The sequence below is a fragment of the Xenopus laevis genome, chromosome 4L, assembly GCF_017654675.1.
Source record: "Xenopus laevis strain J_2021 chromosome 4L, Xenopus_laevis_v10.1, whole genome shotgun sequence".
In the NCBI taxonomy this organism is placed as follows: Eukaryota; Metazoa; Chordata; class Amphibia; order Anura; family Pipidae; genus Xenopus; species Xenopus laevis.
In genome coordinates this window covers 23,481,187-23,501,718 of record NC_054377.1, presented here as the reverse complement: position 1 = coordinate 23,501,718, position 20,532 = coordinate 23,481,187, and the positions used below count along the sequence as shown (strand labels likewise).

At 39.0% G+C, this 20,532-nt stretch overlaps 1 protein-coding gene across 4 annotated transcripts in view; it reads right to left on the bottom strand.

Annotated features, from left to right (window-relative positions):
• pola2.L (polymerase (DNA directed), alpha 2, accessory subunit L homeolog) overlaps positions 1-18,094 on the bottom strand; it is a 34,744-nt gene extending 16,650 nt beyond the window's left edge. The window contains exons 1-11 of one of the 4 annotated variants that reach the window (XM_018256800.2): positions 17,841-18,094; positions 17,009-17,160; positions 13,689-13,810; positions 11,408-11,496; positions 10,616-10,673; positions 8,654-8,763; positions 6,722-6,915; positions 6,369-6,457; positions 5,040-5,195; positions 3,760-3,822; positions 480-522 (exon numbers count right to left, since the gene is read on the bottom strand). In XM_018256800.2, the coding sequence (XP_018112289.1) occupies positions 480-522; positions 3,760-3,822; positions 5,040-5,195; positions 6,369-6,457; positions 6,722-6,915; positions 8,654-8,763; positions 10,616-10,673; positions 11,408-11,496; positions 13,689-13,810; positions 17,009-17,160; positions 17,841-17,995 (1,231 nt within the window). In that variant the 5' untranslated portion in view covers positions 17,996-18,094. 4 annotated transcript variants of the gene reach the window in all.
• Positions 18,095-20,532: the final 2,438 nt, after the last annotated feature.

The window sequence follows — 20,532 nt, the reverse complement described above, 5'->3', positions numbered from 1 at the left end:
TTGAAACTAAAGGATCCTGCACTACACTGACACCTGCAGGTTCAAAGGAGTAGTTTACCTTTAAATTAGCTCTTAATATGATGTAGGCAACAATTTACTATTGGACTTATTATTGTATTAATTTGGTGATTTTTGAATGTTTCAGCTTTTTGTTAAGCATTTCTCAAGTTTATAACTTCAGCAGCTATCTGGTTGCTAAAGTTTAGTTTACCCAAGCAACCAAGCAGTCGTTTAAATAGAAGGTCTGTACAGATAGATAATGAAATTGTAGCCTCACTGCACTTTTTTGTAATCCCACAAAGTGAAATTGTAAATTATATCCTTATAAACAGTGAGTTCTGATGTCATTTCTGTCACATGACTCACTAAAACATGTGTATTATAATAAATAAAGTACCCCCTGTTGCAAAATATGGGGATATTAGAAGTTACCTCGGAGTTCCATGACCTGATTTTATTTGCCAAATAGCAACACTTACCTTCAAATTCTTTGCTGGGTTGGTGAAAGGGAAGTGGGACCCCCTAAAACAGGTAAACATACTTTAGAGCAAATTTTAGATTGCACAGAATCAGATGTATACAGAATAGTTTTTTTTAGTATAAAGGATCTGGTATAACAATTATGCAGTCTTCTAGAGCAGTGCTGTCCAATTTCAGTGGTACAGAGGGCAGGAATTTTTCTGGCCTATGTGTAGGGTTGCCACCTTTCCGGTATTTTACCGGCCTAGCCGGTAAAACACCTGCAAGGCCAGGCTGGTATTACAAATTTTTCTTGCCGCCCCCACTGGCCAGTACATTTTTAAAAAGGTGGCAACCCTACCTATGTGGTGGATGGCCGATTGAAGCCAGTGTTGACCACTCCCTGTTTTTAAACCGCAAGCACTTTAAAGATGTGAACAATACAGGGGATTACTAAATTTTAGGTGTAAACAATGCAGGGGCCAGTTATTCTCAGTACTGATATCTTTAAAGATTTTATAAGGGAAGCAGTCACAGCAAGCAGACTTTGTAGGGGCCACCTGGCCAGTATATTACCAGCCTGACCAGTAAAAATGATGGTTGATCCCAATGTTATTAATAGGGAAAAAAGATAAATACATGGGAAGGCCAGTATTTTTATCCAGAAAAGGTGGCAACCCTACGCACAAGGGGGGGCATCCAGCTGAACAGCACTGTTCTCGAATGTGCTAGATCTAAGTAATTCTCGGAGAAATATATCCTGATTTCCACAATACTGCATAGAAGAAAGGGACTACCAAAGAGATGAGGACTGAGCCTTGTCCTTTTCAGTCTGTTTACCAACCACAGAGTCGCTGATCTTCATGGTTAGGAAGCCATTTTTGCACAACACAATAATAATAATAATAATAATAATAATAAAATCAAAATGTGATATTTAAATCGCTGTATTCAGACACTGGGGCAAATTGGGCACTTTTTGACAATGAAGCCAAAGCATTTCTTATCAAGCTATGCTAATAAAAAATTATTAAAATACGGGAAATATTAGCAAACATTATTTTCACAGAGTTTCAAATGATTTAGCCCGTTCATGTAGTATAATGTTACCCAAGTAGCTAAAAGAGTGCATTTAGTGAATGTATAGGTGGGGGGCTATCATATAAGTAGGTCTATGAGAAAAAGTAAGGGCTTGGTGTAATTCACCCAAAGCCCTGAGAAACTGATAAACCCTTGGATTGATCCTGCTGGGTTTGCTAAATATAGCAGCATATTGTCCGCATATAGCAAGAGTTATGGTGGCCATACACGGGCCGATAAAAGCTGCCGACAGACCGAGTCGGCAGCTTATTGGCCAGTGTATAGCCCCCCCCGACAGGCTTCCCCGATCGAGATCTGGGCGAAAGTCGGCCAGATCTCGATCGCATGGGACAAAAAATCCTGTTGGATCGCGGGCGCATCTGTTCATTGATGCAGTCCCGCGATCTGACCGCCCATTCCCATTCGTTAGGATCCAATCGTTGGGCCCTAGGGCCCACGATCAGATCAGGCCGATATTGCCCACCTCAATCAAGCTGGGCATATCGGAGAGAGATCCGCTCGTTTGGCGACTTTGCCAAACAAGCGGATCTCTCCGTGTATGGCCCCCTTTTCACAGACAGCACCAATTAGTAGTCCTAACAGGGTTGGTTGTTTGACTTACACTGGATCAACATGGGGAGGAAACAATATTATTTCAATATCACTAACTATTCCATTCAAACTATACTTGAATACTCCTTGTGTTCAATCAGCCATTACCCTCCCCCATAATGTTCATATCTCTCTTCACCCTGACCAGTCACACTTTTGCTTAAAACAATCACCAACATTTAAGCCACCAAATGTTCTAGAACCAGCATGGTTATGTCCATGTCTATAACTGATATGTTTGTTGCTTCTGCTTTATCATTATTTTGCAACTGATGTTATATGATTACATCTTTCTCATTTAATTCAGTAGTACATCTGGCAATAAATATCTGCTAGACGTAACTTGATTTACACAGTCATACACAAGCTGATTTAATTGCGGTCTGCCCCAACAGTTGCATGATGTGTGATTTGGCATTCAGAAGTGAAGGGAGAGGGAGCAGTGGCTCACAGTTCTCTTCCATTTTCACCAATGCCCCATCACCTGTCGCGAAAGGGGCATCACCTGTCAATAACCGTTTAAAAGGAAAGTGAAGGCTTTCCACTACATTTAGAGAGCTATAAGCTCTGGTTTCACCAGCCATGCCTGACAGCAGAGCAGAATGTCCATTACCATTTAAATACCATTCAATTACTGCAGCGACCAGCCAGCAACTGCAATGATTTGAAAACATTCTGCTGCCAGGCGTGGTCGGAGAAACCAGAGCTTTTGCCTCTAAAGAGTACCAAAGAAAGTCGCTTATTTGGAGGCATTCTTACCAAATTAAAAAATAAAAAATAAAACAAACTGCCTGACCAGATCTGGGAATGTATAACTGCATTTCTATTAGGGATGCACCGAATTCAGGATTCCGTTTGGGATTTGGCCTTTTTCAGCAGGATTCGGATTCAGCCGAATCCTTCTGCCCAGCTGAACCAAATCCTTTGGGGCGGGGATGAAATCACGTGACTTTTTGTCACAAAACAAGGAAGCAAAAAATGTTTTCCCCTTCCCACCCTTAATTTGCATATGCAAATTAGGATTCGGTCAAAAATTTCGCGAATGATCCAAGGGTTCGGCCAAATCCAAAATAGTGGATTCGGTGCATCCCTACTTTCTATAGGAATAGATTTAGGGGTTATTTACTAAACACTGAATGAAAAAAAAAAATAAAAAAAATTGGTGTTTTTGTAGTATAAAATCTGAATTTTTATTGGGAAAAATTAGTATGATTTGTATTTTACATGATTTTTTTTCAGGATTTTTCCTGCAAACACAATTTTCTGAAAAGCATATTAATAAATAAGGCGAAAAAATCAGTACGGATTTGGTCTGTTTTTTTCCCCCAGAAAATATTGCAATAAATTCCCCCATAGTGTGCAGTATTTTGTTAATGAAGCAGACTTTACTGAAAAAGCTAAAGAAAAAAAAATAAAGTTCAATATCATCTGTATGTGTTATTAATATGATAGGAGACAGAACATATTCTTTAGCTGTAATGTAAAATTGGGTATTACAAGGAGTTGAAGGAAGTTTAAAGGAACCAAGGGCTTAAAGCAGTATAGGTTTTATAAATCTTACCAGAATATTCATTTGCAAAAAATGAAAAAGAAAAACACAAAATTTACCTCATAGAGTTTAGTAGGAACAAATCTCCTGCCAGTGCTGTTGGTGCCCTCCATAATTACCACCTAGGAATCAAAAGGCAACATAAGAAAGACCTATATAGCATATCGGGTAAGCAAATGTCACACAGGCTGAAACTTGGCCTGCTGAAAAACGCAGGCTGAGAATCTACCCTTACGATGGAGTAAGCCCCTTATCTTGCCTGCAACCAGTTCCATTGCATTGGCTTAAATGCAGGAACATGAGGCGGATTGTGGTGCCGAAATGCAAACTGTTGCGTTTCAGAGCAGAAATCTGCCATGTTTGCATGCACCATGTATTGGTTAGAGGTGCAGGCAAGGTAAGAGGATGATTCCAGCACAGCGGGAGATTCTCAGCCTGCGTTTTTCATTATGCCGAGTTTCAGCCATGTGCGGCAATAACCTTAGGCCCTTGAACAAGATAAGACAGGATAATAATATAATAAATAATAAACAGACTGAGCTTGGTTTGGTAAGTTTGCTTTATGAAGAGGCTGCAGCATAAGACTAGCAACAAGGTTACTTGTATAAATCAATATATTTTACTGTATGAATGAGGGACTGATTTAGCTGCACTTTGGAGCCTTATGATTCCACTTCTACACAACTAGAGCTTCAGATTACTGTACATTCATTAAGCCTTTTGATAGAGCTGTCCAAATGGAGGCACGACGGGCAGTTGATTTTTATGGCTGCCAGTCTGATCAAGGGCTGCAGCGACTTCTTTGTATGGCATCATATTTTAATATAATTAGGCCATCAGATAAGCTATATGTCGAATAATCTGCCAACTGTATAGAAGAAAATTGGACAGCATTACTCTAAATCGGCTAGAAATTAAATTATATATGAAGGACCGCAATTGAAGGAAGTGATTATTTTTTTTTAATCATCATTTACTTTGTCATGAATAGTAACCAAGTCGCTAACAGCCCAATGGTTCAGGAAACAAATAACATTAAGATCTAGTTTACATGAGTGTTTTCTTGGTCCAATTTTGTGTGCTTGAAAAAATGTGGACAAACTCAAATCGGAAGTATAGAAATTCCTGTGTTCATGGCAGTTTACACAAACATTTTCCTTGGTCTGTTTTTCTCAGATTCCATTTTTGAATATAAATTTAACCAGCAAATATTTTGGAGACAATGTCAGTATCACTTACTACATCCCTGTGTGCAGTGCAATGAATGGAATTTGTCTGTCAGCAGAAGCACTGTCCTCTTTTAGTATTACTAGGAAGGGTTACCTGAATTGTGCATTACCTGTCCTGGAAATAGAGAATAATCTTTCAGTTCAGACAAGTCAACTGGAACCTGCATGCCTGCAGAGTGCTCTCTGTCCCCCTCCAGGATGACAGATTTGGAATTTAACTTGCCGTTGCTGTCACACCCAATCTGTCCAAGCACTGTCACGGTCTCCTGTTATTTAAGATAATTAAAGGGAAACTGTAATGGGAAAACATCTTTTTTTCAAAATGCATCAGTTAACAGAGCTGCTCTAGCAGAGCTCTGCACTGAATCAGTTTCTCAAAACAGCAAACAGATTTTTTTTATATTTAATTTTGAAATCGGACATGGGACTGGACATTGCCAATTTTCCAGCTAAAATGTAAATCGCATGGGGGCAGGCACACAGAATGCTTCATTTTCCGAAATCGCCCGAAGTTTCCTTGAGAGGCAATTACAGGCTTCTTCTGAAAACTAATCGCTCCATGTGCCTGCCCCCAGGTGATTTACACTTTATCCGGCTAATTGGCTCTTCTTTGGGGCGACTAATCTCCACGAACGGCTTCCGCTGGCTATAATGAAAAGTCGCCTGCGGCATGGCACGCGCGACGCTTCATTTTCCGATATCGCAAAAAGTTGTCTCACAAGGAAAATTTGGGCAAACTCTTCATTATAGCCGGCGGAAGACAAGGGGGGGCCGTTCGGGGATATTAGTTGCCCCAAAGAAGAGGCAGATTAATCGCCAGGCGACAATCTCCCCGAATCGCCAGGTGTACCCTTACTGCAAGTTGGAGTAATATCACCCCCTCCCTCCATCAGCAGAACTATGGGAAGGTAACCAGATAGCAGCTTCCTAACACACAATAACAGCTGCCTGCTAGATATAAGAACTGCACTCAGTAGTAAAATTCAGGTCCCACTGAGAGACATTCAGTTAGATTGAGTAGGATAAACAAAAGCCTGCAAGAAAGCAGTTCCATCCTAAAGTGCTGGCTCTTTCTGAAAGCACTTGACCAGGCAAAATGACACTTGCTGGTTCAGTAATTAAATTTTATATTGTAGAGTGAATTATTTGCAGCGTAATTTAGAAATAAAAACTGTCATAAAAATCATGACAGAATCCCTTTAAATTAATGATCAGTGAAAGTGGAATTCACCAGAAAAATATTTACATATTGGCCTCAAGTTAAATATTTAATGCACAAAAACATGCAAGGTCCTTAGAACCATGCTGGATGAAAACTGATGCTTTTGTTAATTAACTTGATTATATTGCAGATAATGGGAACTTATTGAAACAAATACACAATGCACCAGCTGAAATTAAAAAAACAAAACACAAAACTAAAAAGCAAGCAATCTTACTTGTGCTGGTAAAGATACAGAGGTAAACTCATCAATTTGAAAGTGGTCCTTCAGAGATGCACCAAGTTCTTCTATCTTAATGCTAACCACTAAAATTAAAAAAGAGAGGCAAAGGAAGAACAATTAGAAAGCAACAAAATATTAATTCTCCTTTTATAAATGGAATCTTGTAATCACATCAGTTTAAGGTCAGCCCTCCCTCCATAACAGATAAACATGGGCTACAGCTTGATTTTGCTCCTTGTTACCGTCTTCATAAATAAAAATGATTCACAACAATGTATTTATATTTCTTATTTACTTACATTAAAATAGAAATTAACATTTTGTTACATAGTTTCCAAAGTATTTACCTTCTCTGATGTCCATTAACTTCTGAAACATAAACTTGTACATTTTTGTCAGCGGTTCATCCAGAGAGGTGAACAGTTCAACGTTAGTATTACTTCCACTACCACCATTCCATGTAGTTCCTTGTAGCTCGCCGTAGGTTGTCACCACTTCTCCTCTGTTGGTTCGAGAGCCATACTTTTGCGATGGGGTGGCACTAGCAAGAAAATATCAGTTTGTTTTGGTATGTCAATTCATATATATATATATATATATATATATATATATATATATATATATATATATATATATATATATATTTCTTTTTTTTTTTTTAAAGGAGAAGGAAAGGTTAAAACTAAGTAAGCCTTATCAGAAAGGTCCATCTAAATATACCAGTAAACCCCCAAAGTAATGCTGCTCTGAGTCCCCTGTCAAAAGAAACACCACATTTCTTTCCTTCTATTGTGTACTCATGGGCTTCTGTATCAGACTTCCTGCCTTCAGCTTAAACCTCATTGCCCTGGGCAAGAGCATGCTCAGTTTGCTCCTTTCCCCACCCCTCCCTTCTCTACTGTAATCTGAGCCAAGAGCAGGGAGAGACTCATGCAGGAAGTGATGTCACACCACATTAATACTGCAGCTCCTATTCTAAACAACAGAGAGTTTCTAGAGCTTTTTACTCAGGTATGGTAAAACATTCTACAGAATAAATATAGCATTCTAGCTTGCACTATTGCAGCTTATCTATTGGCAATAAAATGCCTCAGTAGCTTTCCTTCTCCTTTAAATTAACCTTCAAATGAGTTCTTTCCACATCATTATGACTGTTGCAACAAATAGATTTTTATATATATATATATATATATATATATATATATATATATATATATATATATATATATATATATATATATATATATATATATATATATATATATATATATATATATATATATATATAAATATATAAATAAACTGGTCTGTGTTCTGTAACCCTATTGGATTCTTTGAAGCACCATACCGTAGCCTATCACCGGAGGTTAAGCCAGACTGGCCTATCCTTCAGCCTGGTCACTGGCCAATCAGAAAGAGGAAGGCAACCCCACTAAGTGATGAAATTTTGTCACAGGGGGGCATAATAAGCACCTGGAGACTAATTGAAAATACTGAAAATCAGTGTACAAACTTCATGAATTCTCAATCTAAACTCTTGCATTACCTATTAGGGCAAAAGCATTTTCTAAATCACGCTTGCCCACAAGCAGCCAAAAATACCTTTGCAGAACAGTTGAGTGCTCTCTTGTACCTATAAATGCAATAATGCTTTTAAAAACCTGCTATGCAAAGGTGTTTTCTGCAAAGTGCCAATGAAAATACTCAAGGGAGCATGACACTAAAATTTACAGTAACAATCACTGAGCTCTTATGCATTGGGCATACGCACCACTTGGAGAGCTTTCAGATAAATAAGAATAGAATAGTTCAACACTGTGGGTTATTTAGCAGGTCTCAGCACAGGAAGAACACACCGTCAGGTTTGCTTTACTAAAGCGGTGTGCATTCTGCAGAGCTTCACATTAATAAATGCATCTGTCAATGCGGACAACTGTCATATTTGCTATGGGCACAGTACGGACAGAATCCATAGTAAAGTGATTTGTTGGACAGTATCCATTTTAGTATGTGTCAGCCTTGCTATGGCTGCTACTATGATATCAGTATCCATAGTACAGTGAGTGACATCAAAGCATACAATTTATTATCATAGAAATTTCAGTTTGGTCTACAGCAATATGCAGAAACAGCTATGGATATATTTTACAGATTTACATTGCAATGTCCATTAGAATGACCTGTTTTTGACCAATAGGATAAACAAAATGTCAAAGCATATAAACAAATCATTTAAGATTTGAAATGAGAAATAGGAGATATGTAAAAAAAAATTATACCTGGGGGAAAAGCTGGTTGGGGAGAACAGCACATGAGGGCTTCGGTTTATTGATAATATCCTTTTAGACTGAGGATGTTCTGGAGTAGACAAGTTACGCTTTTGGGATCCCTGTAGACAATATAAGATAATGATGTCAATTTTAATGCAGTTCCATCTTAAAAAAAAAAAAAAAAAAGATTACACAGCAATGAGTATTGCCACTATATCAAATAGCAAGGTGGACAAGGAAAGCCTTGGAAAGGAAAGTCTCAATTGGTACAGTGCTGGATGGAGGTAGCAGCTATGGGTGAAACTTTTTAAAATTGGCACAACTATCAATAATGCCAGGCTATGTTCCCAGATGCTAAGCCAAACCTCAAGCCAACTTCTTGAAAAGTATTATGATAGTAAAGAAGGGCAATTGGAGCAGATACCTAAAGCCATGGTTAACCAGCAGTAACATAAACACAAATACTAGAGAAAAAAAATATATATAAAAAAGGACACAATATGTTTGCCTCATAATAAATCCATTATACAAATAAAAAGTAGAAAATAAATAAATCAAGGAGTAAAATTAAAATGTACTTTTGTAGTACAGCTGGCCAAACATCCATGGTCTGGAACCAATTTCAACCATCCCTTTAAATTGGTATATTTGGCTTTTATAATATGTGCTGTTTCGAGAGTCCTCCCCCATCAATACGTTACTCACGGGTGCAACATGTGACATTACCTTTATAGGCATGGTCTGTGTATAAACACTGAATGACCATAAACTTGAGGGCTTCTTGCCCTAATTTAGGACTGATCCACACCTCTGCTGAGTTCTCTTGTCATTACTTTAGCCTTTTTATGAATAAGTGAATTGTTGGCCACTTTCAGGAAGAAATTTGCAATCATTTTTACAAACTGGCCCAACATTGCTCTGTGTATGGGCTTTGTCTAATCAGTCTGATTAAGATCAATCTGTGATGGTTCTTTAAAGGGATTCTGTCATGATTTTTATGATGTAGTTTTTATTTCTAAATTACACTGCAAATAATTCACTCTACAATATAAAACTGAATTCCTGAACCAGCAAGTGTATTTCTTTTTAGTTGTAATATTGGTGTGTAGGCAGCCATCTCGGGTCATTTTGCTTGGTCATGTGCTTTCAGAAAGAGCCAACACTTAAGGATAGAACTGCTGGCTAAAATGAAAAAAAAAAACCGCCAGCACGCGGCTATTCATTTTCCGCAGTCGTCCGAAGTTTCCTCGTGAGGCAACTTCGGAAAACTAATCAGGAGATTGGTCGCTGCAAAGACGAGGCGATTAGTCGCCAGGCGACCAAATCTCCCCAAAACGCCCAGTGTGGCCTTACCCTATTAGGCAGCTGTTATCTGGTTACCTTCCCATTGTTCTGTTGTTAGGCTGCTGGGTGAGATCACTTCAACTTGCAGTACAGCAGTAAAGAGTGATTAAAGTTTATCAGAGCACAAGTCATATGACTTGGGGCAGCTGGGAAATTGACAATATGGACTCCTGGGGTACTGACGATACGTCTAAACGCATGTCAGATTTCAAAATTAAATGTAAAAAAATCTGTTTGCTCTTTAGAGAAACGGATTTCAGTGTAGAATTCAGCAGGAGCAGCACTATTAACTGATGCATTTTTCCCATGACAGTATCCTTTTAAATGGGCTAGTCAAGTTGACATTGCTGTAGGGTCACGACTGGCAGATAAGTCAGACATCTTGCTCAAGGTGTCAAAAGAGTCCGATTTGGCGCAATATGCCTGGCTATTTAGCAGCTTGATGAAATACCAAGTAACACTAAAAAGAAAGCAAGCTTGCTCAACCCACAGAAAAAAATGGCTACATGGGAAAAGGTGATGAACCAATGAGAATACTGCAATATGTATCCATAACAGGCTATAAAAGCTTCAGTACAAAACAGAATACATTTCCCAACATATGCAAATAATTTTCTGTTTACTTACCTTGGCAGGTGTAGCGTATGAATCCAAGAGATTTTCTTCTGCTGTCTCCACTTCAATTCTTCATAATTATTAAAGACAACGCAAATAAACACTTTCACTTGCATAACAAATCCATGAAAATGAGCATTGCTTAGAACAAAACAGTGCAAGGACATACTGCAAAACTATAAAGGCCATCAAGTATTATTGAACTGCATTACTGAGCTGAACTTTGATGGCAGCCACTCAAAGGTGAAAAGGCTCAGGTTACACAGCAGATAGCAGATAAGCTCTGTAGAACAGAATGGTGTCATCTGTTATCTACTATTTAACCTGTGTCATGGTTTTTATTCAATTTCCTTCATTGTTACACAAGCAGCTTTTTTGTATGAACTATATAGTTGTGTTTCTGAAGCAAATTCAGTTTTACCAGTGCAGGGCAACAGTAGATAATCTTTTCATTATGTTAAAACACTAATTTTTTGGTGTTACAGTTCCTTTAAAACACCGCTTAGATGTCCAGCCCACACCTCTCCCTGGTTAACCTTGTGGTGGATCTTAAAAAGATAGCTCAAAAGCTAATCAATGGGGATATATAGCTGCAATCGAGGATATATCACCTCCGACTTCTACAAGAAATTAAATAAACAAAATATATTATATAGATAATTTTAGGACTTTTTCCATTTCCAAATTAGCTCAAGAGTTGGACTAAGAGTTAGTTAAGAGCACAATGCAATGGTCAAGAAAATGTACAATAAAAAAAAAAAAAAAAAAAAAAAAACACCTACTGGAAAACAATGAAAAGGATACAGCTCTTGAATAGTATTAAAATCCCTGTTTCCACAATGTTTCTCTTTTTTCAGGGAAGGACGTGGTCTGGCACTTTTCTTGTTCAAAACCTGAATTTATACAGATATATTAAATAGAACATAGTAATACTCTCTCATGGACATAAGGATATTTAACTACACACATTTTTGAGCCTTTATAAAATGCAAACCTGAAAGCTTATTCTGCTTACAGTATTTACAGTTTTGGCAAGAAGGAGGAAGAAAGAGGACAGCTGCTCTGGCTTAAAGTAGAAAAAAATTTTTTTTACAATTTGTACACAAGGTTATAATAGTATTCCATGTACTTAAAGGGATACTGTCATGGGAAAAAAAATTTTTCAAAATGAATCAGTTAATAGTGCTGCTCCAGCAGAATTCTGCACTGAAATCCATTTCTCAAAAGAGCAAACAGATTTTTTTATATTCAATTTTGAAATCTGACATGGGGCTAGACATATTGCCAATTTCCCAGCTGCCCCAAGTCATGTGACTTGTGCTCTGATAAACTTCAATCACTCTTTACTGCTGTACTGCAAGTTGGAGTGATATCACCCCCCTCCCTTTCCCCCCCCCAGCAGCCAAACAAAAGAACAATGGGAAGGTAACCAGATAACAGATCCCAACACAAGATAACAGCTGCCTGGTAGATCTAAGAACAACACTCAATAGTAAAAACCCATGTCCCACTGAGACACATTCAGTTACATTGAGAAGGAAAAACAGCAGCCTGCCAGAAAGCATTTCTCTCCTAAAGTGCAGGCACAAGTCACATGACCAGGGGCAGCTGGGAAAATCGACAATATGTCTATCCCCATGTCAGATTTCAAAATTCAATATAAAAAAATCTGTTTGCTCTTTTGAGAAATGGATTTCAGTGCAGAATTCTGCTGGAGCAGCACTATTAACTGATTCATTTTGAAACATTTTTTTTTCCCATGACAGTGTCCCTTTAAGCTAGAGCCTGGCTAAATAAAACGAGTGACAGTGCAAAAATGACAGGTTAACATCACTAACCTAAAGTCAACACAGACCTTGTTATAATTCACTATATAGTTAATTTAAAAGCCAAAAAATTCCTGCAGCTGTTATTTTAACAGTAAAAGTCACATAGCCTCACACACATTTAGATACAATAATTATTAAAAAAAAAAAAAAAAACAGTTTAATACAATACAGATAAAGTAAAAGAACCTAGGTCACTTCATTCAGTCGTTTTGTGTGGTGCTCTCTGGTGTAGCCGGCTCTGTTGAGGAGCACTTTATAGACAGAGTGGGAGAGAGCAGCTTCGAGAGGAAACTTCAGGCGACTTCGAAAATCCGTAGCGATTCGTGCCATCCCGTTGGTGTTTTGTATTCTTGCCGGCGGGAAGGCATTTCGGGGGGGATTAGTCGCCCATAGTAGAGAAGATTTGTTGCTGGGCGACTAACCTCCCCGCCTGCCACCACCCTAATGCACCAGCCTATTATAGCATAATTTTATAATAATTTAGGCATAACTTGACATAATGCAGTCTTTGATCAAACAAAGTGGGAAGTCAATGATCAAAGGGAAGTGACAGGGGTGATATATAGTGGCACACCGATATTCACAAATAATATGAAGAGGATCTCAAAATATTTTCCCCAGCCACTACTTTCAATTATCTGTGAAGTAGATTTTGGCAAACTAATGGGTTTCTTAAAACGGAACATTAATACTGTTTACTGTGACAATGCTTTAGTTTTGTTATGGAACCTTTGTCAAGGCTTTACAAGTACTGATTTGTGCTCTGGAATCTATAATGTCACACACAAACATGTTAGAGCATGTTAGAGGCCCCAACAGTGGCTTGTGAGCAACATATTGCTCAACAACCTCTTGGATGTTGCTCCCAGTGGTCTCAAAGCAGGTGCTTAAATTTTAATTCCTGGTTTGAAGGCAAATTTAGTTGCACCTGTAGGGTGCCAGGCATCACAGGAGTTACCAATAGTCAATCAAAGCCAATATTTGGCACCCCAGGAACTTTTTGCATGATTATGTTGCTCTCCAATCTTTTTTACATTTGAATGAGGCTCACGGGTAAAAAAAAGGTTGGGGACCATTGACTTAAAGCTACTTATAGTGGTTCTGATATAAACAAGATAGCCATCAAAAGTAGTCTATAATCTTACTTTATATATTTAGATTTTTCTAAGTTCAACGGTTATAGTAAAACCATTGAAGATGATTTAGTCCCTTTATGATCGTTAGAGTGGTTTCGACTTTTTCGAATTTGTATTCACCTCATGTTCCAGTAGGTTAAGATTGCCAACTGTGAGCGGCAGGTTGCGAGTGGTACTGAAAGCCATCCATTCATTGACCATATCCTCTTCCTTAAGACGGTGAACTGTACAGAGCTCCACCACTGGCAGGAAAAGAAAGTTTGAGAGAAGTTCTTAATTTTCATCATCTAAACATCTTTCAGAACACAAGTACTTTATGTTTTGACTTCTCTTAAACAGATTACCATATGTGTAATAGCTTCTAAACCTTCATAGAATTAATGGGCTACTTTTAGATGGCCAGTTGAAGAATTTTTTCTACCATTCCCGTTTTTTGCCAAGAGCTTGTAATTCACTAAAGCTCGAAAACCCCTTTTCACTGCTTTCTAAAATGCAACATATAATTACCGTATATACCCGAGTTTTTCAGCATCCAAAAAGTGCTGAAAAAGTCTACCTCGGCTTATACTCGGGTCAGCCGTACCCGACCCGAGTTGCTGAGATTGCAGTCACTTTTAATCATTCCTATACCAACAGTTCACTTGGGGAGAGACTGCAATATCCCACAATGCCCTCTGTTGGTTATATGAAAGAATAACAGTGCGCCCTCTGTTGGTTATATGAAAGAATAACAGTGACTGCAATATCACACAGCACCATCTGTTGGTTATATGAAAGAATAACAGTGAATGCTATATCACACAGCACCCTCTGTTGTTTATATGAAAGAATAACAGTGACTGCTATATCACACAGCACCCTCTGTTGGTTATATGAAAGATTAACAGTGACTGCAATATCACACAGCGCCATCTGTTGGTTATATGGAAGAATAACAGTGACTGCAATATCACACAGTGCCCTCTGTTGGTTATATGAAAGATTAACAGTGACTGCAATATCACACAGCGCCCTCTGTTGGTTATATTAAAGAATAACAGTGACTGCAATATCACACAGCACCATCTGTTGGTTATACGAAAGATTAACAACGATGGCAATATCACACAGCACCCTCTGCACATGGTAGTGGGACAGTGGGACAATGCACACAGTAATCCGTTTGGCAATTCTCTGTCACCATCAACTTTGCAAAGAAGTCCGGTTGATTGCTGGGGGGGGTCGCTTTGGCAGAATGTGCGCTGCTGGGAGACAGGGCTGTAGTTGTGTCGAGGCTTATACTAGAGTCAATAAGTTTTCCCAGTTTTCGTAGGTAAAATTAGGTACCTCGGCTTATACTCGAGTATATACGGTATGCATTATAAAATAAAGTTGAAACTGAACTTTTGCATAGGGTTTAAAATACAAGCACAGAGACCACAGCCTTGTAACAGTAACAATCCTGCCAATAAATGTATCTCCAGTAGCTCCTTTTCTTTCTGCTCTTGGCCATGGTGTTTTGAGACGATCCCTAATCTTTGTTTTTCTACAGCAGTCCAGAGTACACCAAGCATGTGGAGTGTCACTGGGTAAGGGGAGCAGACCAATAAAGTTAATGAAGATACATTGGTACTAGGATTACTACAGGTATGGGCTTTGGCCATCATAGTCTGAAGTGCAAATGAGTTGGTAATGAACGTTTTGCTCTTAAAGGGCATGTAAAGGCAAAAAATTTAAATACCATTTTTACTTTCTTTAATGAAAAAGAAACCTATCTCCAATATACTTGCTTCCCAGCCTTTCAGAACTCCAACAGCTTTGTTTGCTTCCCTGTTTTGATAATTTATGACAATCCCTAAGCCCAGACCACACTGAGCATATGCACAGTCTTAAGGTGGCCATACACGGGCCGATAAAAGCTGCCAACAGACCTAGTCGGCAGCTTATTGGCCCGTGTATGGGCCCCCCCCCCCGACGGGCTTCACCGATCGAGATCTGGCAGAAAGTCCGGCAGATCTCGATCGGATGGGACAAAAAATCCTGTCGGATCGCGGCCGCATCTATTCATTGATGCGGTCCCGCGATCCGACCGCCCATTACTATTCGTTAGGATCCAATCGTTGGGCCCTAGGGCCCACAATCGGATCAGCCGATCTTGCCCACCTCAAGGTGGGCATATCGGGGAGAGATCCGCTCGTTTGGAGACATCGTCAAACGAGCGGATCTCTCCGTGTATGGCCACCTTTAGTCTTGAAAAGATGTTTAACAAAGTAACAAGATGACAGCCCCCTGTGGCCAACTCTGAAAGTATAAATCATTTGTGATTGATTAGGCTTGTGGTGCAATATTCATGTTTATGTTTAGTATACAAAATACAGCATTTGTAGCCTTATTCTAGTTTAGACTTTCCTTGTCCTTTAAAGATGCTTAATTTCTGCCCTAATCATTTGTAAGGATTTGGTTTTCCATAAGGTGGCGACGGTCAGACCAGACTTTCTCAGCCTGCATTTCTTAGCAGTCAAAATAACAGCTGGGTCTGATCAGCCTCAAAGAGAACACAAACAGATCAATTTTAACACTGTATTTATAGTTGTAATAATATCTCACCCAAAAGCAGAATGGCCTTTGCTAATGAATTTTATTTGTTAAAAAAAATTTATAAAGCAGAGATAGGGTCTAGTTACAATTCTGGGATAACTGCCACAGTAAATGAAAATATAAGACACCAAAGTTTAATTTTAGTCTAGCAAGGGGCAGATCAAATTCTTAACATCTGCAACTGTATGCTATTATTTATGACTCTGTATACTTTTATTTATATTAGGAGACTGAACATTCTAGTCCTATAACATTTTTAAAAAAAACAACACTTTCCATCTAGGGTTGCCACCTTTGCTGATGGCTAAACCCGAACACGAGGGCGGGGCAGATAACATTGGGGGTGGAGCGTGATGTAGAAACAGGCATAATGACATCATGGGTGGGCACAATGATGTTGGTGGAGTTATGACACTAGGGCAAGGTTATTGCATCACTTAGATGCAACTGGCTGGATTTCTATCCAGTATTCTAAATGCTTTAAAGTGCTCATGCCCAGTTCAAAACCACACAGGTGGCAACCCTATCTCTAGCTATATTCTGCTTGATAAGTAGGCCCAATCCTTTGATTACAGGTATGAGATCTATTATACAGAAAACAATTATGCAGAAAGCTCTGAAATAAAGCAATGCTAATTTAGAAAAAAAACTATTTTTGATTGATTTCGTTTTTCTGTAATAATAAAACATTAACTGCACTTGATAGTAACTAAGCCATGTTGAGGTGAGTATCTTAGTATTTCAATTCTTTTCATTTATTGGCCAGATTATTGTTTGGGTTTTACAAGGCTGAAAACCAAACAGAAAGTTCAAAAACTGAACAGGTGGCAAACCCTATTTCCATCCCTAAGTTCGTTTCTTACATTTCTCGGGTACTTCTTCATCCTCAAAGTTGACGTCAAAGACCTTTAACTCCTCTGCAATGCTCTTTGCTGACACAGACATGGCTTCACCGGTTTTGCGTTTTAAAGGATAGTGAATCCTTGACGTGGGAGGCAGACTGTTACTTGTAAATCTGAGTAAACAAAGACACAGAGAGATGATTACAAGAGACACCAATAAAAAAATAAAATAAATAAAATACTCCCTCGCAGGCCCCTGGCACTAAGGGCGATTTGCCCGCCACTGCCTCACTCAGAGATTCCATCTGAGGGCAGTGGGCAGATAAAAATGCCGTGTGCCAGCAGGGTTGCCATCTGGCCAGTATTTTAATGGCCTGGCCGGTAAAAATGATGGTTGATCCCAATGTTATTAATAGGGAAAAATTATAAATATAAAGGAAGGCAGGTATTTTTTTTTTACCAGAAAAGGTGGCAACTCTGTGTGCCAGGGGCATAAAGGGAACATCATATTAGGCACCATGTCATATGCTAAAATAATAAAGCAAACCAACAATAATTTGCAGCCTCCTTATCTGGAGAACCATCTTGGATCTGCCCTGACCAACCCACAGACCCAGCTCTCTGGACTGACCAATAAGCAAGTGTCAGGCCTGCCCACAATTGCTGGAACCTGCACTGAGGCTCCTGTGAGACTGTTCCACAAAAGAGATCCTCTGAAGTAAACTTTAGGCTAATTGGACTAGGAACCTCAAAGCCAGAAGACTAGGCTGACACTTCTAAGGTTGACAGATGTTGAGTTCATACACGGGCTAAATTATTGAGAATAAAGGCGAATACCAGAAGTAAAACCCACATCAGAACGTTACTGTCACAATCCAAAAGCGACGTGCAGAAAAAGAAGTGCGCATTGACGCAAGTAAACACTGTACCGCAGAATCTCGGTTCTAGCCGAATGAAATTTCCCGCGCTCTGGGTGTCATCTGGGCAATGCACTGCTCTCTCACACATGCAAACTTCCGTGTTCTGACTCGCGACCAATCAGCAAAGGGTTGGTAGGGGGAGGAGCCAACTAGGAAGCGAGCCGGGCCTACGGAGTGCGATGAGGGAAACACTCTCTCCAAATTGTTATACTGTATGAGAATGCTGATGTCCTGCAGCTATGGATTTATAGAAGGGTTTTTTTTAATTACAGACATTTAGGATAGCTCAATGTGGCCCTGCAAGAGATTTTTAAAGCGCCATGCTTAGAACTGTCAAAATAATTAGTGGAGGCACCGGGAGAATGTGGGCGTGGCTCATTTGGGTCTCCAGTGACGTCAGGTCGCACGCGTGCGTGGTCACTCAACGGGGGAGCTTTTGGGATGGGGATTCTCCTTATGTTTCTGTGGGTTGTTGACAAATCTGCACACTACACTACATAACAAGTCCATGCTATGTTGGAGACCATTTATTATGGTTTGACCCAGAACAACGTGTAGAAAATGACAAAGAAAACTTTTGTTTAATCTCCAGCATTTATTTGTTGTGCATTGATGAAAGTCACCTCAGACTGCCTGCCCTCAGTTACAATAAAATATATAATATATAGATACACGTATTGGTCTGACTGGCCATAAGAAAAACTTGAACTCAGTTACAGTACCTCTCTGTTTCATGGATAGAAAAATTGCCCCAGAGGATTCATTTGATATCAGCAGAAATTGACTGAATCTCGCTGCAAGCAAAAACATTGCGTTGTATTGTGAAACCTGCACATTGGCTTCATTTTGACTCTGTTCCTAAAACTGGAGCTCTCTCCGGTTATTTCCATATAAGCACACTGGGGGTCATTTATCAACACTGGGCAAATTTGCCCTTGGGCAGTTACCCATGGCAACCAATCAAATTGTTGTATTCATTGTTCTATCTGCAGCTGACTGAAAAAAGCCAAGTACTAATCGGTTGCTATTGGTTACTGCCCATGGGCAAATTTGCCCAGCGTTGATAAATGAGGCCCATTGTATAGGGTTGCCATCTGGCTGGTATTTTACCAGCCTGGCCCATAAATATGTTGCATGATCGCAATGATAAGTATAGGGAAAAAACATAAAAATATAGGATGGCCGGTATTTTTTTTCTAGAAAAGGTGGCAACCCTAACACTGTATGATATATATATGCACAGTCCATGTGTGATTTTGTCAGACAAATGCACCACAAATGACTGGTCAAAGAAAAAACCCCGACTGAATACCCAATTAGCTACGTCGGCCTGTAGTTGCATGGGCGGCCTGTTATTTGTGGAGAGCTCTTGCAAGGATTGCTTGGATTAGCTCCATTTGTCCATCCACAAGTAGATCAAATCATTCATGGTCCAGAATCCCAAAAGGAACACCAAAAAATGAAAGTGATTTAAAGTAATAAACTCATCTGTTTGCTTCAGAAACACTACTATAGTTTAAATAAATAAGCTGCTGTGTAGCAATGGGGGCAGCCATTCAAAGAAGAAAGGCTCAGGTTACACAGCAGATGGCAGATAAGCTCTGTAGAACATAAAGGTGTTACTTAACCTGTGCCATATACTGTAGCCCTTTTTCAATTTCCACCATTGCTACAAAGCAGCTTGTTTATATGAACTATAGAACTATAGTAGTGTTTCTAAAGCAGAAAAAGAGCAAGGGAGCACTCACTGTTCTGAATGCCTTCACGCTGTGCTGCAACGTGTAAAATGCTCCTCGTAGCTTAGAATCCAAATGAAAGTACCAATAACAAGGAACACTCGCGGGGCTAAAAATCACTAATTTATTAGTCATTCATATTAAAATCATGGAGCGCACAAACAATACACACTTGATGCGTTTTGTGGACCAAACCACTTCCTCATAAGCATAAGTGTTTCTGAAGCAAACAGATCATTTTTAGCAGTGCAGGGAAACTCTACATAATATTTTCATTACTTAAAAATATTTTAATTTTTTTGATGTTATTGTACTGTGTGACAGCATAAAAAAAGTTGGATCTCGAAGCTAACATTTTTGCAAAGTCCTCAGAATGTTGATTGCAATGTAAATATTTAAACTAGTATTATAATGTAAAATCTTTTGCTAAATGATTAAGGAACCTGAATGATGCAAGTTCGTGCAACTTATGGATTCAGTCCATGATTTAGAACCCTGTTACCCTAACCTAAGCTCTAGTCCTTACCTTCAGTGTTTGCTATTTTGAACCCTATTGATACTAGGCATTGTCTGCACTTCTGTGCTTTTTTTTTTATAATAGCACAAAAATATCCCTCAGCAACTTATAGTATTTTTGTAATTAAGGTTATAGACCAAATATTTTTTTAATTGAAAATAGAGACATGATCACTAGTTGGTCGTAGGATGCTTCACAAGCAGCAAGCAGTTCTAGATCTACGTGTGAAACACAGGTATCATCATGCTACCAGAATTTAAAAATATCTTTCTGCCAATTGAGTTTATATCAATCTAAATTCATGCATGTTTATCATATATAGATATCTTACAAAACAAAAGTGTAAGCTCAACCACATTCTGTGGCTATGAT